The 26,492-nt window shown below is 41.7% G+C and overlaps 1 protein-coding gene across 1 annotated transcript in view; it reads left to right on the forward strand.

Moving 5' to 3' along the window:
* The first annotated feature begins 487 nt into the window (after window positions 1–487).
* Window positions 488–26,492, forward strand: part of GABRA5 (gamma-aminobutyric acid type A receptor subunit alpha5) — an 82,483-nt gene continuing 56,478 nt past the window's right edge. Inside the window, 6 exon segments of the mRNA XM_040493885.1 lie at window positions 488–606; window positions 2,207–2,265; window positions 2,650–2,806; window positions 16,051–16,172; window positions 18,518–18,585; window positions 18,696–18,916. Of these exon segments, the coding sequence (XP_040349819.1) occupies window positions 2,721–2,806; window positions 16,051–16,172; window positions 18,518–18,585; window positions 18,696–18,916 (497 nt within the window). The 5' untranslated portion in view covers window positions 488–606; window positions 2,207–2,265; window positions 2,650–2,720.

A 26,492-nucleotide genomic window follows, 5' to 3' on the forward strand; every position in this document is an offset into this window, starting at 1 on the left:
CCACAGCCCCTTGTCATTGACAAGCGGCTTCTTGTCAAGAAATAACACTTCAGGAAAAAACAAACAAACAAACAAACAAACAAAAGCCAAATGTATACTGCAAGTAGGTAAGGGTTTAATTCTAATTTAATCCAGTTTTGCTCTGGCTTTCCCTCCTGTAGCAATGAATTGCAGATAAAATTATTTTTTAAAAAGCCTCATAAACGGGTTTATTTCTAAAGAGAATAGGAGATGAGGACATGGAGGATTGTGTTGAAGACTGAGTAAGGACACCAGGTTGGGGAGATGCTCAGCGTTGGACTTAAAAAGAATAACTCCCAGCACTGGCCCTGGCTACAGCCTTGCTGACACTCCCTTCCCAGTTCTTCTGTAAAAACGGGAAACCAGTGGTTATTACACAGGCACCCAGTATGTTCCTGAAAGCCATCAAGAAACTTCAGAAGTATGGCCTATCCCAAACCAGGCCAAGCCTCTGGCGCTGAACCCTTCCCCCTCTGTTGAGCCGGCCCGAGGGCGCATTTGGTGAGAGTCTGGCGGCCTCTACCGGAGCGCCTCTGCAGAGGAACGTTCTTCAATCCCAGAGACGACATGTGGCGCTCAGGAGAGGTGAGAGCGAGCGCGAGAGTGCACTGGGGGCGCGGGGGGATCTGCAACCGGGCAGCGCGCGGCCTCGGGCGCGGCGCAGAGCGGGGCCGCAGGGCGGCGGCGGGAGCGCGGGGCGGCTGATCCGCTCGGCCCAGGAGAACTGGGCAAGTTCGCGCTGGCAGCATGGGGCGGTGACGCCGCACCGGCCTTCCGCGCCTGCCAGCCGGGGGAGAGGAGGAGGAGGAGGAGGAGGAGGAGGCGGAGGAGGAGGAGGAGGAGGAGGAGGCGGCGGAGGCGGCGGCGGCGGCACCCTCGCCGACGGCTTGCCTCCCCGGCAGTGGGGTAAGAAGATGCGGTCGAGGGTGAGAGGAAGGGCGGCCCCGGCCGGGCACGCATCCCTCTCCTCCGGGCTCCGGAGCCTCGAACTGCAAGGCTGGAGATGGGAGGTGGAGAGCAGGCGGGGCGCCTGGGGCAGCCTGGAGCGCAAACTTTCCCCCGGCGACTGCGGGGGCAAGGCAGAGCGGGAGGGCAGGGGCGGCCTGAGCTGTGCAGCTCTGCCGGACGGGGCACCAGGGCGCAGCTACCGCGGGCCCGCCGGTAGGACTTGGGGGGTGGGGACACCCGCCGCCGTCCCTGGAGCCGGAGGGGCGAAATTGCCCACCTGGAGGGCCCCGCCAGCCTCGGGGCTCTGAGGCGCGTGGTGTCCCGGAGCTGCTGGCGGGGTGGGCGCGGACTCCGCGGGGGTGTAGCGGGTGGGTCGCGCGGGCTTCTTGAGGCCGGGGGTCTCAGAGCCGCCGCTGCAGCACGCGTTTCTCGCTGAGGAGGCTCAGACCTGAGGCTGGAGCAGGGGAGAGTACGAGGGCCAGCAAAGAGCCGGGAAGGGTCGGCGAGACTGAGGCGCGGGGCGCGCTGCTGCGGACAGGGCTGGAGGCCGACCCTGCCCGGCCGCCGGCGCCAGGGTGGCCAGGCTGCGGCTCCGCAATGCTGCCCCTGAGCCCACCTGCGCCCGCAAGATCCCGCCGCGGTCAGGGGACCGTGGGAGCGGAGCCTCTCTTTGGGGGTCCTGGATCAGGGCTGAGGGCAGTAGGAGGCGCCGCCGGGGCTTCCCGCATGCAGCGCGGAGTGCTCGCCGCCCCGACTCCGGCCCGGGTCTGGCGACAAGGCTCAGGACACGCGCCCAGGAGACCACCGCATGGCACCCTGCCCTTCTTGACACGAGGGCCTTCGCTTCTGAGGTGGAAGTACCTGTTGTATGTTTCCCAGTTCCGGAGTTTGCCTGGGGTCTCCTTGGGAAAATGTTCCTTGTGAACACGCGGTGTTCCTCTATCATGTGCACCTATTTGCGTTATGCGCATATTGAGAAATATGTTCTTTCGCTAAGGTTAGTTGCAGAGCCCAGGGACTGTGCCTGCCTGGACTTCAAATGCATTAATTAGGGCCCGGCACAGAGCTGAGAGACTTCCCCAAATGGAAGGATTATTAACTTATTTAGTTATGGGGACAGAATGCTGAGAATGTGGCAACCCTCTTTTGAAAGCAGTTCTTATATTATCGTGATCCTATAGAAGCTTTGTTTCTTAAATGTGCCTTTTTTCCCCTCTTTCCACATACTTTCTCTCAGCACATTGCAGAACAAGGAGTAGCTTGCTGGCTTTGAACGCGTGGCAAATATTCAGAAAGGTAAAATGATTCCACTTGTGGATTTGACAAATGCAAAATAAGTTGATCAGATAACTTCAGATATTTGTTCTAATAATAGGACTAATCGGTCATTTGATAATAAGCTGAAAAGTAAAACAAAGTAAAACGTGGAAAAATAAATTAGGAGAATGAGTCTGCACTCTGAGTAAAAGTAGAAAGAAATTAAGACATATTGTAACTCCTTTCCATGTCCCAACTTACTGCCCAGTGGACATAGGTAACAACCTGCTGTGGAGCCGTGCTGGGGAAGGACAGCCAGGTTCCTTTCTTTGTAAATTGTGCATACTAGCAGTAGGATATGATTTCAGGAATGGACACAAAAAAATTCACATTATATGCTTTTCCCTGTTGTGTACCTTTCAGCTTCAAGATCAAGTTGAAGAAAGGAACCGTTATTCCAAATTCATCTGCTTCGACTATTATTCTCATTGGGAATGGACAATGGAATGTTTTCTAGCTTTATCATGATCAAAAACCTCCTTCTCTTTTGTATTTCCATGAACTTAGCCAGTCACTTTGGGTGAGTTACCATCTATCTTTTATTTTATGGTTTTCAGTGCACAAGTGCCTTTAAGACACTTTGCTGAGTAGTACATCAACAAACCCTCACTTGCCGTCTTTGCAGTCCCCTGCCCTTCAGTTTATTGTAAATAAATAGAGTCCTTGTCCTATACCACACTGTCATTTTGAGCAAGGCTGTGCCACGTTTGGGGTCTCTGAAGTGAGTCAGAGAAAAGAGGCAGATTATGTTTTCAGAAATGGAGGCAGAGGTGGTTTCAGAATCAGCTGTGTTTTCTTCTACTTAGGTTAAAACAAGATTCATAAGCTCGCAGGCATAAAGGAGTTATTGCTTGTTGGACAAGACAATGTTCAATGTTTTGATTGCCCTCCTTGGTTCCATTATGCAAAGGGATTGCCTTTAAAGGCAAGCCCACGCTATGTGGAATTGACAGGACTTGGCAGTGGTTCTCGCCTGATCCAAAGGCCTTGAACTGTAGCCACCTGAATGCAAGTGGAGACACTAGAAACTACGCGTGTCTGAAGGTCTGCAAGACACACCTGGGCATAGGGCATTATCAATTCCTTTAAGCTCTTTCATTTCAGCCTTAGTATCAGGGTACGCATTCTATGATTTTTTTTCCATCAAACTAGCAATAACAAACATTCCAGGTAAATGTTTGTATAGGTGCTGATATTCCTCCACACTTTTCTCCTCCCCAAAACGTTCCAGCTAATCAAAAGGATTGTAACTTGAAGTTGATGGACCATAATTAATAAATTAAATTTAATGACAAAAGTTGCCAAGCACTTGTTCTGTAAAAATCAGCTCCAAAAATTCCACAGTGTATTCTGCACTGATGTAAATCAGAGAAGGATCTTAAGCACACAGTGGCTCTGCTACCCAGAGACCCCTCTGGGCCACACCTCTCTGGCCATTAAGGAAGACCCTCTTAAGGTACATGACATTCTCTGTCCTCTGGACATTTTCTTCTCTTCTGACATTTCCATGTCTCTACCGAGGAGTGAGGTTTGTGACCATCCCCACATGGGGACCGGTACCCAGGTCAGTGAGGGGAATGCCTGTCCCTCAGCACGGGACATGCCTATGTTGCAGCCCTTTCAGCCATTCAGAGTATTCCCTTGGAACAGAGCATTCATTGTTATTCTTGCTTTGCTGCTCCTCTTGAGTGGACACCTTGCCTGCCCTGCCTTCAGTTTCCTTATCTGTTCAATGAAAATTTTCCTTTCCAAAGTCTCTTCCATCTGTTAAGTCCTATAAAGTATGTTGTTCCAGGTGTTCCCCTGAATGAAAGCTGCGTAAGTAAAATCATAACACAGTGCTTACATTTCCAAGTTAATACAGTAGGTAGTATGTTTACTGACATACTGCATATATTTAGCAATATTTAAGAGGTAAGGAATATGCTAGGATTGGAAACATGTTTTCTTTTTAAGATTTTGGTTGAATGTATTATCGTGCTTTGCATACTCATGAAGTTTCTACACTTCCTGGTGGATGCAAGCCTGAAATATGAAGTAATGTGCATATGGAGGCTAACCATTAGACACAGCTATACTTTATTTCTTACTTAATTTGGTGGTTTTCTGAAGTTAACTTCAAAATAGAGAGATAATTGTTAGTTTCTGGAAGCTAACATTGAACAAGTGGTATAAGACCCTTCAACTTCCCTAGAGAATTAGCTGCTGGAGGAGTTTTGAATTTTTAAGGCATATGCTCAATAGTCCATCCTAAAACAATGCCTGCTAACTGCAAAAAATACATGAGACACAGAATATCAATTAAAAAAAATCCTTAATTCCCCCACACAGAAATTATCATCCTTTATATTTTGGTGTCTTCTTCCCCTTATTTCTATGGATATTTTTATATAGTTGGGATCATACCGCACCTTCAGTTTTGTACTGTGCTTTTTTTTTCCATGGCGTTTTGTTATTACAGACTCTTTAATATTTATGACTTAAAAAAGGATGAGTATTATTACAGTGCATGAATGCTTCATCATCTAGTATTTTCCTAATTTGGGATGTTTATATTCTTTCCGATAACGCTGTTATAAATTGTCCTATAGTGAACATACTTGTGTATAACTATTTTAAGTATTTGAAACTATTTCTATTAGAAGGTGTTCCTGTAAGTGGAATTTTGCGTCAGGTTTCCAGATTGCTTCTAACTTGTGATCCTGTGGGTTTAGTTGCATTTAGTGAAGTAGGGTGTCTAGCAAAATGGGAAGGGGGATTTCAAAAATCTGGCTAGCAAGGTGTGGCTTTCAACAACCAGCCACAAAAGACATTTTAACATCTGGGAGCACAAGTTTCTATTGATTTCCTTTATTATACGAGGCTCCTCTCACTTGCTTATTACTTTAAATGTACTTAAGAATGATTTTTTTAATTGCAAAAAAAAAAAAAAAAGTTTCTTGACACTCATTTGACTTAAAATCTTGACAAAACAATAGCTATCACAATATGGAGCACCTATTGCTATGTTATCTGTTTTAGGTAAATCCTAGGAGGAACCTTATAAGCTAAGCATCATTAGCCCAGTCTTATAGTTAGAGAAGGGAAAGTCGGGGAGCGGGGTTAACCCAGGCAGTAACTGCTAGGATTTGTTACTTAGCACTCCTCAGTGATTTAACCCTAGTGGTCCTTGGCCAAACAGAGCTTGCTAGTAGGTCTGAGTCAAAGAAACCTATAAAGGAAGGGAATGTAATTCTGAAAGCTATTCTATGCAGTGGGGTAGAGAGTGTTTTTTGTTTTGAGATTAGGGGGGAAAAAGAGTAGTGGTAAGTTCTGTCTTTCCTCCCTAAAGAGTTTGTGTGATTGGGTTCCAAATAGAGATGAAAGAAGAAGCATGCAAGGTCCTAACTTGAACATTTTAGGACAAGAGAAATACTGACTCCTGCAAATACATAAAAGAAACCAGACAACTGGTGGAGGGTAAAGAGGGTTACACAAGACTGGTCAGTGAGCCAAAGGAAAGAGGCAAGTGTGAGCTTTTGTGCATATACAAGGTTATACTCAGTGTTTGTGACAAGTATGTGGATTTGGCAATCAGAAAATTTATAAATCTGATAAGTAAAATATATTTGGTAATTATATGACAATTAATGTGAAATTGCTTTTAAAATATATGAGTATTGTTTCTTTTGCTTCTCTCGATTTGATTAGAGTCACCAGCAGCTCATTTTCAATAGCCTTTATAATTCTTTTATTAGTTTTAAGTTACATAACAGAGCATGAGTCAAACATATAATGGGACAGAGGCCTTATTTAACTGTCAGCCTTATGCTATGTCACATTTGGAGACTGAATCATTATAATTATTTTAATAAGACCAGTAATCAGAAGTACAGGGTATAGAAAAACTAGCACAGAAACAATATTTGAATCAATATAATATCAAAATGCATAATATTAAATTTAAACTGGAATTAATTTATCATCATTTGAAAAATCACTTTATCGGAATCAATTGACAAATGATAATTATAAGATAAAATTGAGTATTATCAACTTAATAATAGTAAAATCTGTTTCCATTCATTTATTTGTATTAAATATATTTTAGATGTTTATCTATTGGAAAAGAAAAAGTGCATTAGAATTTTATTACATGGGAGCTACCATTCCAATGTACTTTGGTAAACAGTGTTTTATAATTAGCAATTAAAAGCAGACTCTTGTAGAAGTAACTTATTAAAATGAATAGATAAAGTTATTCTTTATCTGACTACATGCATGTGCTAACCTGTACCTTTGGTTTCATGAAGAGAGCTTTTTCATACACATTCTCGAGGATGGTTCTTTTCTTTTAGCTTGAGCAGAAAGTGCAATCTCTGAATCATTCAGCTACTCACAATGTCTTTTTAAATAGCAAGTTCTCTCTTTTGAATCCCCAGATGGCAAGTTCTTCCTGTACTGTGGCTGCAGGTTCATGAGGTCCAGGACAAATGGTCACTGTAATAATTATCAAAAAGCACACAGAAGCACCACCTAAGCAGTTAGGACACTGGCAGGTGATGGGACATCTTAAGTGCAGGGTGCAGAGAAGGCCAGAGATCAGAAAGGTAGATCTTGCATATAGCAAAAATTTGGTGATTAAGGTGATTAAGGTCTTAAGGTGATTAAGACCTTGCTACAGAGTAATGCCCAACATTTTTTAAGGTACCAAAAGAAAATACTTCCAATTACATGCTCTATAGAGGAAACGTTTAGCATGTTCCTCATGCCAACAGGCAGTGAGCTTAGCAAAGCGTAGGAGGACAGTCGGCCAGCACCAACCTAGCCGACCCGGTCTGGCGATCAGCTCCAAGATGAGTCACTGGCTTGGTTCAAGGGGAGAAGGAGAATATGGGCTTTTGGATTTTTACAAAGGTGCGATTGCATAACATGCATATTTTAATTTGTGTGAAATTTGAGAACATAATATTAGAATCAAAAGTAAAAAGAAATCTTATCATAGAACTCTGTTGGTAGCAACAATAATTATCATTGTTTGTATGGGTTTATATTTCCTTCATTTCTAGAAAGCATTTCCAGAAAATGTACTATTTAATTTTCTACTATGAAAAAAACTCCTTTTGTAAGTGAAAAGAGTTCAGGCTGGAGAGCATAGGGAAATGTGTCTAATTTTCAGAATCAGGATCCATATCAGGCCTCAGGGCCTGGACCAGTGCTCTCCATTGCAGGACCTTCTCCAGAATGTCTAATATTTAAGGTGCAATCAAAAGGGAAAGGAGGAGGGTGGAAATCTATAGATTGGGAACAAAAGAATGTCCTAATCTAGAACTCAAATAACACTGTTCTAAAGATAGTGTGTCTGCCACAGCTCAAATAAAATCAAACACAAAATATGTCCTATGAAATAAAATATTATAGAGAAGGGATATGATAGTAAAAGTAAGATATGCTAGGAAACAGGCTTTAGCAGTTCACTAAAAACTCTATTTCATTTGTATTTATTTAACAAGTTATTTCAAAACCAAAAAGCAAACCTAAAAATAAATGAAATCCAAGACCAGATCATTTTCAATTTTAACAAAACAAAAAAATTGGACCATCACTCTATAATCAAACTAGATCCTATTCTAGGACCCCTGTTAAGTTTATAGAGATAGCACTAGGTATCACTTTGACAGAGAGCAGTCAGGCTGCTCTGATCTCTGTTGCTGCATGCTCACTGTGTGGCTACAGAGGAATTTCTAAACCTGCCTGCAACTCAGTTTCCTAATCTCAAAGTGGAGTTAATAATGGATCCTACGTCACAGGGCTGATGTGAAGGATATGTTGCTTAATGTATGCTAAATGCTGAAACAAGGCCAGGCAGGGAGGGGTTGCTAAGTATAGGCTAGCTATCTTTCTGGATGTTGTGACCAGGAGACACCCAAAGTTTGCTAGACCTACAGGGTAAGCTTGGTGCTGGGCCAGGGCCTAAGCATAGCAAAGTCAATAACTTTAATCACGTCTGCAAAGTCTTCTTGCCATATAATGTAGTACATCCATAGTCACAAACTGAGATTACAATGTGAGCATCGTGGAGAACATTGCCCTGCTGCTAGTAGCATCAATGTGTATTGAGTCCTCACTATGTTCCAGGCACTGTTCTAGGTGCTGAGTTCCTGTGGTGGGCAGAGTAGAGCATGCCTTCAAGGAGGGTGCATTCTGGTTTTTACATGTCAGTTGGGTCACAATTGCTATTAAGAATTATTTAGAGTAGGAGACAGTGAGTGTACTGAAGGTAGATGCTTGAACAAACATCTGAGGGATGTGAGGATGTGAGCAGTGCAGTTCATGGAGAAGGCTGAACAAGTGAGAGGAGGAGCGAGTGTATCAGCATGCTTGGATGGTAGGCACAGCAAGGAGGCCAGGATATTGAAAGGAAAGACTGGTAAGAGGCATAATCAGAGGGGCAGTGGGGCAGTGGGGGAAAGGGTCATATGGTGAAAGAATTTGTAGGCCATGCTAGGAAGAGCAGTTGGCTCTTATTTTGTAAGTCAAAGAAGGTCTGGGATTAGTTTTAAGTAGGAGTGAAGTATGATCCAATTGAGGTGTGACAGTAATGTGACTTAAACTTTAAAACTTGCTCTGGCTGCTGAGTGGAAGATAGAACAGAATCTGGGGCAGGGGTGGTTAGTAAAGGAAGGAGCAGTCAGGGCAGTTAGGAGGCGAATGCAGTGACCAGGGGAGGGATGATTTTTGGCCAGTGGGGTTTGTTAGTAGATTGACATGGGCATGAAAGAAAGGAGTCAAGGATGACCGCCCCTCCCCCCACTGGTATTTGACCTGAAAACATGACGATTCAATTGCCTGTTGCTGAGCTGGAGAAGACAGTAGTTAAAAAGGTTCTAGTGAAAATCTTCAGTGCAGTTATGGACATGTTAAGCCCTGTTAGATATCCAAGTGGCCAGACAGCCATTGGATACAGAGGTCCAGAGTTCAAAAAAGATTGGGGCTAGAGACATTAACTTTAAGTTTTTCATATATGGGAGATATTTAAAGCCATTAGATTGGTTGAGATCATTTAGGGATTGAATATAAACCAAAAAAAGGTCCCTGGACTGTGCCCTGTGTAAGTTTAGGAAGGCAAGGGGGTGGGGGCAAGTGAGAGGAGGAGGTCAGTGAATATAGGAAGAACAAAGAGGGCAACATCCTGAGGCCAAGAGGAGGAAGTGTTGTAAGAAGGGAGATGTGGTCAAATAAGGACTGAGAGCTGATTGTTGGATTGGGCATTGTGCAGTAGCATCCAGAAGAAAGGCTTCTTTGGGATGTAGGCAGTGAAAGCCAGACTGGAGTGGGTCCAAGAGAAGGAAGGAAAGGCAGCAGAGATTTCTAGTATAGACAACTCTTCAGTGAGTTTTGAGTAGAAGAGGGGCAAAGAATGGAATGCTAACTGGAAGGGAATATAAGGTGAATGAAAGACATGTTAAAGACCTGATATGTTACAACAAATGTAATTGATGATAGGAATTATTAGGGATGGAGGGAAAACCATGTGTAATAAACACCAGGATGGTTCATGTGCAGCATAATCACACACAGGGGGCATCCTGTGTGGTTGGGGAGAGTCTAGGGAAGTGGGTAGGTTTAGATGAAGGGGGTGTGGCCTATGAGATGGGAGACCGACTTTTTACCTTGTAGGCGGTATGATTCTGAGCTGGGCTGCAGTGAAATGGACAAGAGTAAAGAGACTACACGAAGGGTGCCAGCAGGGGTAGGCTTGAGCACTATTTAGGGAGCTGATAGGCAGGGCTGGGGGCACCTTTGATGTGAGGCCCATGGCAGTGAAAACAATCTAAGAGTTCTGACATAATGTTTCATGGCCATGACTTCGTCCACATGAGACACATTTCAAGTCCATGTTTCCACCACAAGAGGGGACAACTCTTATTTGGAAACTTAAGATTGACTTTCATTGTCTAGCTAGTGTTCACCATGTTTGTTATTTTCTTTTATATAGTTTTTCAAATGGTTAAAGTGGTGTGCAGTGGAAATTTAGATGTCTCAGGGAAACATCACACAACGGTGCCACTTAGAGGTACTTATTTAATGAGATTAAAGTGACAAGCAAATAAACTGAAGATATATTTCTTAGAAGTAATTAAATGCTGTGGAAAGAATGCAGAAAGAAATGCAATTTAAGAAGACAGGGAAGCTGCCACTTAAAAGCAACTTAGTTCCATTCCCAAAGTAAGTTCATTGCCATTATGGATCCCATTTTATATAAATCAAAAATGGCTGTCAATATAAGCAGAGATAACATCACAAAGAAATGCATCACTCCTAGCCTTCAATAGCACCATTTGTGGTACATTACTCAACAGACTTTTCTAAACCCCAGAAAGGGTGACATAACTCTTGAACTTGTACCCTTTTAAATGCCAAAATAAGACCTCATCAGGCATTATTTGGAAAATGAAATACCTTTAAAGATGGAATCTGCAACATATTGTTGTTGTTATTATTATCATTAGAAATTATAATACTGAGATAAAGTTATATTGGAGTAAAATCTTTCACAGTTCCTCAGGAACAAAATTACTCTGAGATTAAATTAATAATGCAACTCACTTTTCAGAGCAATGCATGGATTCTACTACAGGGTTAACTCTGTGTGGTAACTGTCTTATTTGGGGGGTAACTTGTTTGGGATTCCCTATCCTGCTGTGCTCAGACTCCTCCCCACATCTTCCCTAAGAAACCTTGCTGGTGGCTCCAGCAACCCCATCTCTATCACCATTGCAATTGCCTGGGTAACTGGCCTCCATGCTTCTAGCCTTGCCCCTGCCAAGTCCATCATCTGCAAAGTGCCCAAGAGCCACAGGTAAAGTAAGTGACCCCTGTCTAACTGCTTTGAAGCTCCCACTACCTTCAGGACTGACCCTAGGAGTGCAACATGGCATGTGAAGTCCTTTATGGTTTGATATGTGCTGCTCTCCACTGACATGCATTACTTTACTCACCAAGGTTCTTTACTACCCTCTGCAAACATCATCATTTCCTACCCTGAGGCCACTGCTCACAACCCCTTCAACATCTCCTTCTTTAGCTCGAGACTAGATCTTCATGTTTAAAGTCTCAGGTCAGTTCTCTTCTCCTCCTCTAGCACTGTACATAGCTCCTTCTCTTTCCTTTTTTTTCCTAGAATGTCCTATGTATCACATAGATCCCTACATCTACGATGTGCTATTGAAATCCTCTGCGAACATGACTGATTGTCTTAGAACACAGCTCTGTCTGACAGGTTGGGGATACCATCTTTGTCATCTTCACATCCTCGGTACTTACCACAACACCAGGAACATACATGATTGACATCCCAAATACATCTGTTGGCCTGAGCTGTTGGAATAAGCACTGAGCTCATCATACAGCCTCTTTAAGATGTAATGGAGGAGAGAAGCTCTCTGAGGTCATTTATAGTCACTCTGGCACTTGGCTTACAAACCATCCTTTCCATTTCCAATCTAGATAGTCTTAGAGCAGTTGCTCTCCACTATAGCTGCACACGAGGATCACTTGGGAATCTTAAAAAAAAAATAATAATAATACCTGTAGCTGTTTCTCAGGGAGCAATTAAAGCCAAATCTCTAGGGCCTAGAAGTCAGAATGAAGCTAATGCAGGAGTCCAAAATCAAATGCCTTGAAGAAGTCAGATGTAAGACAACTGGGAAAAGTGGAAAATTTGCACAATAGCAAGAGTTTACCCTTTCTGAAGACATTCATGTTTATTTTTCTTAAACAGTGTGTTAAACCCACTAGTGGACAAAATTTATTTTAATTTCTCATTCTCCACTTCACCCCCTAAGTGTCTGAACAGTCCAGAACTTATCTGATGGGGTACCATTGTGTAGCTTTTTGAGAAGACCTTCCACACCTTTGAGCTTCACTCTGCTGTCCTACTGTGCCCACCCATGTCCCTGCCCATTTAACAATCACCACCTTCCTTTCTCAGGCTAGAATATGGGGCTTAGTGACCTAATTTCCTTATTTTTCAGGCTAAAATAATTGGAAAAGTGTTTAAGTTTAGAGATCATGTCCTAGCATCTTTTGTAAGAACGAATATTTGAGCAAGGAAATCAGGGTGTTTTAACAAGTATGGTTGGTTCTGCGTTTCCTTTAGGACTCCCTTTCTGGAACATCAGTAATTTGGCAGTGTTGGAACTATTCACATGGACTAAATGTGACATGTTTTTATAGACAATATGCACTAAATATAAGGAAACAATTAATATTTTAAGAGAATCTAATTAATCCTAATACTGAAGCGTCAGCTGCCAAAATTTTCAAGTATTTCTGTTATGTCCAAGGTTATTGTCAGTAATAATGGATTTTGTTTCAGCTCACAAAAATCCATTCCCCCAGAGAGCTGAGCTTATCTTTGAAGCAATTGTGTATTTACAGTTGACCTAAGGATCAGCAGAGTTCTTTGGTTATACTCAATACAGTTCTGAAATGGAATGTCGGCAAGCTCAAGCCTGCCTTCTGAACCTAAGTGGAGTGAGTGTTCAAAGAGATGAGGGAGTCTTGTGTTTCTACCCAGAGACTTCATAGATGTAACTTTGCATTATTGCTCATTGAAGGCATAGCCCAGTGTTTTTGTATTATTTTGGTTTCAAGTGGCTTCAACTAATCAAAATGGAACAAAGCAAGCTAAAGTTACTCTGTACCTTAGAAGCAGCCCTGGAAGATTATGCACCTTGAGAGAGGAACAGGTAAGTTTGCCAGACATTTGTGAGATTCTCCTGTGTGTAGGCATATCATTTGCTTTCTGTGATACAAAAAGGGCCTTTGTCTCCATGATTGTGGAAATGGTGCATTTCATAACCACATGCTGCAAATTAGTCATTTTTAGGATGACCTATGACCTGAGAAGGGCTACCAGTTGGTCCTGAGAGAAAACCTCGACTCCTGCTCTGAAAAGCATTTTCAGAGATTCTTTTAGAACTCGTTTCCTACCTCCTGGGTCCTAACCTCAGTAAATGCAGAGAAGCCACAGCAAACCCCAGCCATAGCTCTATCATGAATAGGCCCACAGATAAGTACAAGAAGCACTTATGTCAGAATAGGGCACATATTGAAACTTTTCCAATAAAACTGTAATGATGTGTGAAGGGGTATAAATAGCCCTCCCCCCCACCTTTAAAAAAAATTCTGGCTAATAAGTAGAAGGTGAGATTTGGGATTCTTAAGCTTTGCATCCTACTGGATTGATATTGGCAATGATTTGGGTATTTGTGAAGTAGGATTCAGAGCCAAATGGGATTGTGTTTCTTTGAAACTGTGGTGAAGCAGTGCATCAGAGGGCCAAGGAAAGCAGTGGTCATGGAGATGACCCCCACAAGTGGACAGTGTTGGGAATATCTCAAATGGTCAGTGATGTAGTTAAGTATTTGTCTCCTAATACTCTTCAGGCTGTTCGGATCAAATGTAATTTGAGAACATTTCACAACAGGTAATAAATAACATAGAAAAATATATTTGAAACATTGGTATGATTTTTCTTTTCTTTTTTTCTGATAGTGATGTTATTTTTTAATCAAAATTTTTGAAATATAATTGATAGTATAATGTGTTGATTTAATACATTTATATATTACAGTATGTAGCCTTAGCTTATACCTCCATCATGTCACATAATTATCATTTCTTTTTTTGTGGTGAGAACATTTAAGATCTAATCTTTTAGAAAATTTGAAGCTTATAATACAATATTGTTGACCATAATCACTATGCTGTACATTAGATCTCCAGAATGTAATCATCTTCTAGTTGAAAGTGTATACCCTTTGAACAACATCCCATTTCCCCCACTCAGCCCCTGGTAACCACCGTTCTACTATGTTTGTACAAGTTTGTCTTTTGTAGATTGCACATGGAAGTAATATACTTTTTATGCTAGTGTGTATGCTCTCCCCTCTATTCTAAGTTAGAGATCCAGTGAATACTGGCCCTGCCCCCAAACTGGACATTTAGACATAGCTTAGAATTGAATGACCAAACTTACTGATAAAAGTTATGAACATCGTACAAGGTGGACAGTGAGGCCAGATGTCGTTTGAGCAGTTTACACAACTGGGCAAATGCAAAATATCACTGTTTCTTTCTCTCACAAATCTGGAAGGCAGTATTAAGGCCTTTTGTCCAGGTATTAGGTCTGTGAGACTGAGTTCTTCATCATTCTAAAGTGTGAAACTACAGCAGATGTCAGAGAAAAGGGAATTTAATATTTTCAAACACTAAGTCCCAGAGTAAAATATTGTATCTGTGGGCTGCATACAAACAGGACTGAATTTTAGCTTGTTAGAGATTCAATTATATACAGTTAATGATGATGTGAAAATTAGATCAAAAGAACTTTATACTCTCTCATTCAAAACAGAATAGCTTCAGAGCAGTAAAGAATTGATTTGTTTAGATGCAATCGATAAAAATGACCCAAGTTTCAAGAACTGGGTGGGGCAAGCACACATCAATTCTACTCTCAGCAGCCAACTGCTGATGGTCAGTCTCACTCTCATTTCAGACAATTTATGGAAAAGAAATAGTCACATGGAGAGCTGGGGTACCACAGCAGGCACTTCAGAGAAGTTCCAGGGGTCTCCTGTTCTTCTCCCAAGCGCCAAGGATGCTAACTTCCTGGGGCCCACAGCTGGCTTTCAGCTGCATAAGTTCTCCTTGTATCCACACCAAATGTGTATGTTGAGTTCTTGAAAATTCCAAACATCTTGCTTTTTGCAAGATTTGAAAGCAGCTGTAGAATCCTGTGGTGCGATCCATGTTTCTGAGGTGTATTACTATCTTCTAGACCGGTGACTTTCTTTCCCTCCCAAGTAACTTCTTCAGTTTACCCACATCTGCAGAGGGCAGTTTCTCATTTCCATTTGCCCCATCTACATAAACTTTTGGGGCCTGGATAACTTCACTGAATTGGGAAAACCAGAATTGTTCTTGGGTTTTTCTTTGAAGGTTCAGCCTGCTTTTCTTGGGGTTTTACTATAAGTCTGACATACTGGGTCATTCAGAATACTGTGCTTCTCGAGTCCCTTATCTGAGGCAATTCTGGGTAAACCCTAATAAGGGCTTTCAGACTGGTCTTTACACCTCATGGCTCCTGGGTCATGTGCTTTGTTTTGTCTGGACCTGAATGTGCCAGCAACAGGCAGTGCTGATGAGTAGGGAAGCCCAGAGAGATTTCATAAACTTTTGTTTCTATCACCATATGATTGTTTCTGTCACTATATTCTGCATATTCCTCATAGCACAAATGCTCCCAATTAGTGATGCAGTGAAATTTGGGCCCAACAATCTTATCTTTCAGATTGCATAGATTTTGAATGTCCTCTCCACACCCCACTGCTCATCACAGGTGATTCACTAATATGAAGACTCAGTTTTTCAGTATTTAAACCAAACTTCTGAAATCCCCTAAGAGTGGATTAGGTTCTGCTAGTCTATGGATAGTGGCTATTGTTTTAAAAATGGCTACACTGTGCCTCGGAATCAGGGAAGGATGGATTTTTGAGCATGATGTCAGGACGAACAGCCCAGAGCCAGCACACTCTCTGGAAATTCAAGAATTAAGGCTTATTTATGAAAAACAATATCCTGGATTAGTAGAAGAGACTGTTTTCAGGTGCCTTCCCTCCAAGACAAGTCACCATATTATGTTTTTGTTTTCTGTATTTTGAGAAGAATTTTTAAATTCTTAATGCAAGTTTTAACTCTTGTTTCTCTGTTAAAAAGCTTTTCACAAATGCCAACCAGTTCAGTAAAAGATGAGACCAATGACAACATCACAATATTTACCAGAATCTTGGATGGGCTCTTGGATGGCTATGACAATAGACTGCGGCCTGGCCTTGGAGGTGAGTGGGTTCTCAGCTGCAGCCCGCTAGACCCCAGAAAAAGCTTACACTCAATCTCAAGCTCACATCTGCTGTGATTCAACCAATTCATTAAGGAACTTTTTGCCAGAGTTTAAACTGATAGTTGTTGCCAAGGTTCTTACATCCTTTATATTCATTACCTAGGTACAAGAAGCTGGGGGATGTGGTCTCCATGCAAACTCCCTTTTCCTTAGATAATCCTAACATCCATTCTTTTTTTTTTTTTAACGTTTTGTTTATTTTTGAGACAGGGAGAGACAGAGCATGAACAGGGGAGGGTCAGAGAGAAGGAGACACAGAATCTGAAACAGGCTCCAGGCTCTGAGTTGTCAGCACAGAGCCCAACGCGGGGCTTGAACTCACAGACCGAGAGATCATGACCTGAGCCCAAGTCGGCTGCTTAACTGACTGAGCCACCCAGGCGCCCCACCCCCCAACATCCATTCTGCTTCATTTAAGGAGGAACCAGTTCTTAGGTGTTACTAAAGCCAACACTACCTTAAGTTAAGAAATAATTTATAATCAAGTTCCTACTTTTGTACTGATGCAAGTCTTTTTCACAAATACACTGTTTAATGCAATTGTTCTTTCCATCTTATATATTATGTTTAATCTTTTCACTAATCATTGTATTTACTTTAACCCCATGGAAATTGATAAAAATAAGTGGATAGCAAAATGCACTTTCTGGGTTCAATTTAGCACAGCTTAATTTTGTGCTGAGAATTGTGTGCTGTTTCCAGGTATTTGCAATGCCATTGACTCGAGTCCATTTAGATGTAGTGCATTTGAACTTACTCCATTAAATAAGTTTGAGACCCTCTAACAACTACATTCTTAGAGGAAAAAGTAGTTCTTTTCCATTATTACATTTTTGTTTATTTATTTTTGAGGAAGAGATAGAGTGCGAGCAGGGGAGGGGCAGAGAGAGAGGGAGACACAGAATCCAAAGCAAGTTCCAGGCTCTGAACCATCTGAACAGAGCCCAATGCGGGGCTCAAACTCACAAATTGCTAGATCATGACCTGAGCCAAAGTCAGACGCTTAACCGACTGAGCCACCCAGGTGCCCCTTCATTATTACATTTCTAACAGGGAGATTCACTTAAAGCATGAGTTGCCATTCTCTACCTTTTTGGCAAAGAAAAGTCCACAAAGCCTCCTTGACACCCCCTTACTCCACCCTCTGAGTTATGTCCCTGGGTCTCCTGTGTCCAGCAGCCTCTGTCCCTTTGAACACATCCACAAGGATCAAAACACGTAGAGAATCAATGAGTTGTTGCTATACAATATTCTCTCATTCACCCAGGATGTGTCACACTCCTGTGGAGCAGGATCCTGAGGACACCACATAGAGCCAAAGGGGCTGCCTGCTGGGACAGGCGTCTCAGTGGGAAGACAGGTGCTGAAAGCACCATACCTTAAGAAGTACACCTGCACACATATAAATACACACCATGTATTTGGTATGTGGTAACATACCACATGTATGTGGTAACATATATGGTTACCACACAATGAGATGCAGGGAGAAAAAGCCCTGCCCCCTGAAGCTCTGAGTCAGTGGTGATACCATCCAGTGGTTTGGGGTTATTAATGGTGGACTGTAGTATAGTCTATTGTCCTCATTCATGACCACGGGGTGTTGCAAGGTGATGCCCAAGGAACACACACACAAATTTCCCCTCAATATTATTAGTTACTTTTATTGCCATGTATATTTTAATAATTTTAATTGTTATAATAGTCTCTCATGACAGAAATTTCTAACAATTCAAAATGACATATAAGGTGACATATAAGGAAGTGGGTCTTCCTTTTCAGGTGGTCTTGTCCCAAGTCACACATCCTTTCCTCAGAGAACACCTAGTACTGCAGTTTTGATTAGAGATTCTTTTAAATCTTATCCCCTCATCACAATTGCCTAACCCTTTGGAAAGCAGCTGTTTGTAGGAGAGTGAGGTTAGGCACTGTGAGGTTGGAATTACTGTTCCAGGTTTACGGAGGAGGAAACTAAAGACCAATCAAGGCCAAACAACCAGGATCCCTCTCTGCTCTGCTCACGACTGCCCCCAAAGGGGCAAGAAGTGTAATGAGAGCTAAGACCCTTTCCTTACATGATGGATATGTTAGTTCCTGCTATAATTTGGAGCAGTTTGATTTCATTTGGTGTTAGTCTAGTCCTCCAAATTTAAAAAACACATTATAAAAGCCCTCTGATTGCCAAGAATGAAATTGGTTACTGGACTAAGGACATAAATACGCTATGACGGGTGGTTCCATGTGAGCTCGGTGCCTAGGCAGGAACCTGTGTCTGTGTTTCAGAGCGAATCACTCAGGTGCGGACGGACATCTACGTTACCAGCTTTGGCCCAGTATCCGACACGGAAATGGTAGGTCTCAGGGCATGGCCCCGCCCAGATCATTCTAAATAGGCACTGAACCAACTCCCCTAAGGGCCTTCTCTACTAAGGCATCACCTGGTTGCCTTCCTTTGCATTAGGAATATACCATAGATGTGTTTTTCCGACAAAGCTGGAAAGATGAAAGGCTTCGGTTTAAAGGGCCCATGCAGCGCCTCCCTCTCAACAATCTTCTCGCCAGCAAAATCTGGACCCCAGACACATTCTTTCACAACGGGAAGAAGTCCATCGCCCACAATATGACCACGCCCAACAAGCTGCTGAGGCTGGAGGACGATGGCACGCTGCTCTACACCATGCGGTGAGCCGGCACAGCGTGGGGAGAGGGCGCTCACAGCATTGTGGCGATGGCTTAGCCCAGACCCTGGTGCAGCGCTTGAGGTTGAGTGGTGGGTGGGGCGGGGGGGGGGGCCCCCGGCGGGGGGTTGGCAGCGTGTCTGGCCAGGGGCGCATTGCAGGGCAAACGTAGCCACCAGTCTCACCCCAAGGGTCCCGCAGCCTATTGAGTTCAAAAATTGCTGTGTGTGCGCGCATATGCATGCTTTGGGTGATTTTTACTTTTTGACATGCCCATACTGATGTCCATATAGCTTATTTCCTTGAACTGCTATAGGTCCATGTGTTTGCTATCGGTCCACTTGTTTATTTGGTTCAAGATCGAAAACATCTTTGAGAGAGTGACCCAGAATAATGTAAGCTAGGGAGATTTTATTTTATAAAATTTTTATTTAAAACCCTCTATGGGGGTCCTTTCTTATTGCAGTTGTGCACTCTTGTAAATTGTAAAAGCCCGTTTCTCATATGCTCTGATAACATTCCAATGCTGAGGTTAAATTTTAGTATTCCTAATTTAAAATGATCAGTAGTCATTTTTTTGTTGTTCTGAATTATTCATTGCATCTGAGTAAATCAATAAATTGACTGGCAAGAAAGTCTCTTTCATAGCTTTTCAGTTTCCATGGTGGGCCTAAGTATTTTTCAAGAAAAGATTATTTTAAGTCAAAAGAATTAAAAAGCACTAAAGCTAAATAAAATTTTAAAAACAGCATGTATTTATATGAGAATTATTGAAATTCCTTACTTAGAATTCTTCACAATAAACTTCATATTTAAAAGAAGTCATCATAGTGGAAATAACATTGATGCTGTCATCTTCTGAGGCTGCATGTCCTAATATATGTCCTGAGGAATGTTTGATACATTGTGTCCCAAACCTATTTGACAGCAATTTTTTTATATAACAGTCCAATAAGGATTTTGGTAAATGAGCTTGTAATACATACCATAGCATTTTGTTCCATTTCTCACTCTTTCCTTTTCCCTACATTGATCTTGAACATGTTATGCCCATGGATGAATCATGCATTGTGAACATCAGTGCCCCAGGACAGTGCCTTTTCCATGCAGAGAAGTATGTTGAAAAGCTACAAAATATCTCAAGTGGTGAAAATTAGTCCTTGGTTATCATTCTTGTAAAAGGTAGTCTGTGCAGTGAATCCAAGGGTACTTTGTTTAGCCTTGTGAGCAGAGGGTAGGTGTGAAGAGTCCCAGATCTTGGAAGATGCCGGTTGGGATGAATGATTAGATGCCATTAATGTGGGGGCACCATGTGAGCCTGCTGTGCACCTTCACTCTGTTCATAGAATAAAAATATCCCTAGTCCTCACCTTGTCCGTAGTTCACATCTGGTTTGTATCACTAAAAGACTATATTTGGATCCAAGACTATGATTGTTCAAACAGGGTGGTGAGGTAGGCTCCTTGTTTAGAGGGGGGAGAGGTAGCAGAAGGGCCTCTTACTGAATGTCTGTGTACCTGGCAAATTCACAGGTCCTTCAGTCCTCAAACAGCATGGCCACTAGGTGACACCATTTCCATTAACCAAAAAAGGGAACAAGGCTCAGAAAGGTTTGATAATCAGCCCAAGGTCACATAGCTAGTGAGAAAGGCAGCAGGAATTTGAATTTAGTCTTAGCAATTTCCTTGTTTAATCCACCACATTTGAAAATTGGAGGGTTGCAACATTACTAAACATATAATAGCCTTTTTCTTACTCTTGTCAAATGTCATCCCCAGAAGGAGGACAGTGAGAACCAGAGCAACTTGTCAGCAGTAGAATTTTTCATTGTTTATGTAGAGGAAGTCTGCTAATGATTTTCAAAGTTGATAATGAGTTTTCTCTTCCAGTCATATACATTTGGAATGTGGAAATAGTTCCAGTTGAAAGTGTTATGAATTTTAATGTGAAAGAACTATAGCTATAATTTGATGGCATTTTACCTATTGATTTGGCAAAGACAGTGTGATGTGACTAATCAAAAGGCCAGTGGTGTCTCAGCGCCCCCACCCCTTTGTTGTTACAGCTTTTCTGGTTAGCACTTGGGTCACCCCTGTCAAGCCTTGCAAAACCAATGATTTACTAAGATCCAGGAATTCCCATGTAATGTCAATCTTAAGGAAATAATTAGAAATATAGACTAAGCTTTATCGGCAAAGATTTCTATTATTATGTTACTTATGATACCAAACATTGGAAGGAATATAAAAAATTTAGTACATTTTCCAGCTAAAACTATATTTTTTTTACATTTTTATTCAAACTTGAGACCTAATGAAAAAGATGAAATATGAAAGTGTAGAACAAATTAGGGTTCCTGTGATGCACTGAGACAAATATCTAATAAAGTACTGTTACCAACCTCTAAAAATAACTCCATGCAGATTATGGTTTTTGTGTAAAATCTTCTCCATGGTCCAGATATCATTTGAATAGTAAAGTAGTATTCTGAGATACACACTCCCCAAATGTGTGCCAAAAACCTTAGGTGCTTGCCTGGAAGTCATTGTCAATTTTGGTTCTAAAGAACTTTCTACCACCAATGGGTCATCTGTTTATAGGATGTAAAGGTAAAAATCATCAGCTGCTCAGGATAATTCCATAGAGTACAAACAAATATTTCCTGTTGGACCCTCAAGGAGAGGACGCTTAATAGAGTACTAAACAATTTGTTTGAGGACAGTCTTTTGGCAAACAGAGTGATACATTTTATAGAATCATCCCTAGAGTTGTACTTCAGACATTAGACAAGTGGCCAGGAATCCTCAAAGGGAACCTCAGTGCAGCAGTTTTCCTGGGCCTTCCCTTGCAGGGCTGAAGAGAGAAGAGGTGCAGAGCCCAGAGCTTGACATTAGTCTATCTAGGGACTGAATGACTTGTCCTTCTGGCCAGCCTTGCTAATTGTTCTATTTCCTGGGTAGAACTTGTGGTTGTCCTCACTTGCAGCATGTCCCAATTCCATTACCCAGCAAGCCCATGTGATATAGGACTACCACGTCTCTCAGGGAGCATGCCAAATCTGGTGATCCATGTTCTTTTATGAGCACATAAATTGGAAGACAGTGACCTACTCTCATCTCCCTGTCCCCCACATCTTATTTTTAAAATTTTTTTAATATTTATTTATATTTGAGACAGAGAGAGAGAGAGAGAGAGAGAGAGAGAGAGCATGAGCAGGGGAGGGGGAGAGAGAGAAATGAAGACAGACACTGAAGCAGGATCCAGGCTTTGAGCTGTCAGCATAGAGCCAGAGGCAGGGCTTGAACCTACGAACCGTGAGATTGTGACCTGAGCCAAAGTCGGACACTCAACCAACTGAGCCACCCAGATGTCCCCTCTCCCACATCTTCTAATAGTTCAAACTCTTGGGAGATGCACAGTGAGGCCCACTTTAGGGCATATTTTCCTAGTCTTTGGGCTCTGGCAGAAGAGCAAGTCTCTCTTAGTTTCTTGTGTAGGAAACCATTAGCAAGAAAGAACTTACTACAAGGCAGACTCTGCTAGTACCACAGACTTCTGCCTGTCTCTGAAAATCTGGCTGTCATTCCACCCAAGATCACCTTGCGTTTGCCTGTAATAAGAGACATTTTACTGTGCTGAGTATTGTGCTATTGGGGGTCATATAATGCACTGATGTAGTGAAAGCACTGGACAGAGTCATGTACTGCATGCCACTCTGCATGGTCACCTTTACACAATATGTATTTACCTGTGCTATTTTTATTTTGAGAAAGTCATATTTTTTACAACTTTTATAAAGATCTTTATTACATGTGTTTTAAAACACTACCCTAAATGCATTTAAAAATGGCAAACACATGTCTTCACTTAAAAAAAAAACACACACACCCACACACCAGGGCACCAGTGTCTGATGTTGGTTCAGGTCATGATCTCTCAAGGTTCATGGATTTGAGCCCTGCATCTGGCTCTGTGCTGACAGCTCAGAGCCTGGAGCCTGCTTCAGATTCTGTTTCCATCTCTCTCTGCTCCTCCCTGGCTCATGCACTGTCTCTCTCTCTCTCAAAAATAAATAAACAGTAAAAAAAACACCCCACACTGATCTTTTCCTAACAAATGAGTACAGAACTTTTAAATTTAGTTATTACCATTGTTTTAAAATACTTCTTTACATGCATCATGGAAGATCTATCATCCATTCCTTAAAATAACAAACTCTCTTCAAAGTTTCCTGCACAAACAGATCTCATAACCATCTTTATTACATGTGATTTAAAGCACTTCTCTTAATAGAACGGCATATCTTTATGAATGCTAACATTCCATTTACATTTTCATCAGTAGAAAGCACTGCTTTGAATTAAGGGACTATGATGTAGTGAAAAGAGCATGCACCTTAGGGTTAGGCTGACTTAAGCTCAAGTCCTAACTGTATCATTTAGTACTCATGAATCCAATATCTCTTAGAGTGATTTTTATTGGTTTTCATTTTCTTTCTTCCTAAATTGTGTAGCTCTAGGGTCTGAGAAAGTTGGATAACTGGTAATATATACACTTATTCCTGGAATGGCCACTGGGAGGCAGCATAATCACATTTTTGCATAGTGATTGGCAGCATCCGTTAAGTGCTAGTACAAGTAACTTGAAGGAAGTTATATGTATGTTATATGTGTTTGACTTGTGGAAAATATATTTAAAGGAAATTATGCATTTATAATTAGAAGTTTTTAACAGGGCACTGATAATGTGTATGTGTGCCTACATACACATACAAGCATCTATATATCCATTTTTATACATACACACGTGCACACACCAGTGTCTATCTAAAATGTCTTTCATGATACCGACAGATGTATTGGCTAAATCTTGCAATTTTTAAGTTAACACTTATTTTAATAACAAAGATCAAATATTAATTAAAAATATGTGAAACAGAATATCGCCAGATATGGAAATTAGTTCTGATAACTCTCAGGCCAAAGAGAATCAATGTTAAAGGTTTGGTGTGTATCATGTACATGTGTTTATGTGTGTAAGCACACATGTACACCTCTGTACATCTGTGTGCATCATTACACACTTTGCTATAGTTTTTGAGTGTTCTCATTCTCTGAAAACTATTTTGTAAGCAGCTTTTATAATTTGAAATATAGTGGAAACTTCTCCCCTGCCCTGTCACTAAACATCATTCTGAAACCTCATGGTCCATCACATTCCATCATGTGAATATCCTGTCATTATATGGTGTCTAACAAAAATTCCTGTCATTTCCATTTTTTTCCATGTAATAAACAACACTGCCGTGCAAGCTTATAATTGTATCTTTGTGATAAATTCCAAGAATTGGCCAAAAGATAAGGCTTTTGATACCCACTTTCAAGTTGTTCTCTAGAAAATCTGCAGCAATTTCCTTTTCACCAGCAGTGGGAGCAGAGATCATCTCTATCATTTCTATCACTTCCTCCCTGACATCTTATATGCAAGGATGAAAATGGAGTACTGCTCCTTTTTGCTACAGGAGAAGTAATTAGCAACCAGTGTCTAAAAGTTGACTCATCCTGAGGTTTCTAGTCACATCGAGTTTCTTCTTTCCCTTTGAGAAATTACTCTCATAGAACAGCTCCTGCACTGACTTGGCTGAGAATGATCTTTGTTTCTAAATTTGGGGATGTGCAAACTGTCCTGCACACCACCTCTCTGATCTCCGTCACCCACCAAGCACACACCCATATCCTCGCTCAGTATCTTCAGTCATAGAAACCTGAGACTTCTCCAAAACTTCTTCCTGAAGCCTCCTGTTCTTCATCAGCCTGTTGTCACCCTGACTCACCTTGCAGATACTCTGTGATTTATAGCACCCAGAGTGATCTTGGTCCCTGCAACTGGCACCTGGGCTGGCCCTTGAACAGTGATAATGGAATGCATGGGACTGCCTTCTCTCAGTCTGGCTATCTCACTTCTCAGAACTTACTTTGAGGGACTGAGAAAAGAGACCTACAGAATTTCTCTTTCATAAACATGCTCAGTGCTTAGGGTTTCTGCCAGTTTGTAAAGATTCAAGTTGATGTTTGGCTAACAATGTGTACTTGTGGGACACAAGTGAGGACATATTAATACATATTTCTTGCATGTTTGGTTTGAAAACATGACTGGAATTATTCTGGGTCAATTCAATCTAGTCAGTCTGGACTTTCGGACTGAGGCACACATTTCATGAAGGACCACTTCATCCTTTGCAAATGGGCCACCTCTAGCACATTTTTGTCTTCTGAGGTTCTGACCTCACAAAGGATGTCAGACATTCTCTCCTAGTGAGAGAGAACCTAGGCTTCTGGTGCCACTCTTGGCTTTCTTATCTACGCAGGGATCTTCTTGGAAATGAGCCACCTGCAAGCTAAGAGCCACATCTTTATAAGATTTCCAGGAATTTCTAGTGACCACTCTTTGGAGGTGGTGGTTGGGAGGCTCTGGGTAGAAAGCCCCAGGCAGCTGCTGCATAGGGTCTTGGCTCCAGGCACCCAGCCTCACAAAGATAAGGTTCAGGCTTCAGTAATGTCTGAAAAGAAAGAACTACCTATGCTGGGCTGTTAATTACTTTTCAGAAACATATGTGGCCTTTACTATGTACTGGGTGCTTCAGAAACAAACTCATAGCACCCTAAGAATTTAATACCATCATTTTACCTGTTGATAGCTGAGGAATTACACTATCACTAGAGCTCAAATGCCAAATCCACCTTCCTATATCTATTTCAATATAATATTTAAGAAGTTATGTTGCTTCTATGCACTCCTTTTGGCCAACATGTGTGAAAATAATGTCCAGCAGATGGTGCCATGACAATTTAGGATAGAGTTTCTCAGTACCCTGTTACTTTATCAGATTAGAGTAAAGCACTGGTTTTACGGAAACACTTTTAAGGAAAATAGACTGTTGCATTTCTGGAATGTGTTCCCGTGGAAATGCAGCTGGCACATCTGCAATAGACCTGAGGTTGCTCAGAGCCAAAAACTCCATCCTTAGATCCACTCTTTCCCTAGCTTGTAGTTAGCTTGCATCTACCACCAAATCACTGGGTCACCAGAGTGCTGACTTATTATCAAGGGGATGCTGAAAAAGTCCTTCCCTCCCTTCACCTGGAGAAAAGTAAATAACCGGCCCTCCTATTGTCAACTAAGATTACGGTCCTTTAGTATTCTGAAATTGATTATTTCATCCCATGCATACTCTCTCCATGCTTTGAATTTGAGATGGTCCATAAATATTAGTCAAGTACCTTCGGTAGTGTTAAATTCAAGGGGGTCATTGCCTCGGTAATATGGCCAATGCAGTGAGGATTTCTGTATTTACCTTGAAAATAATTAGGAATTTGCCTGATGCTTATAGAGAAGGAAAAAGTGGCAGAGTCATCCGTGCTGAAAATTATTTCCCAAGTGGCCTGGGGTAATCAGTTTTTTTTGTGTTTTGTTTTGTTTTGTTTTCAATAATCTGTGGTGTCCAACATAGTAGCCAATAGACACATAGTGCATGTTAAACTAAATAAAATTTAAAATTCAGTTCCTTAGTCATACTTGCC

The sequence above is a fragment of the Herpailurus yagouaroundi genome, unplaced genomic scaffold (genome assembly GCF_014898765.1).
Source record: "Herpailurus yagouaroundi ecotype Mexico unplaced genomic scaffold, PumYag 185, whole genome shotgun sequence".
NCBI classification, from domain to species: domain Eukaryota; kingdom Metazoa; phylum Chordata; class Mammalia; order Carnivora; family Felidae; genus Herpailurus; species Herpailurus yagouaroundi.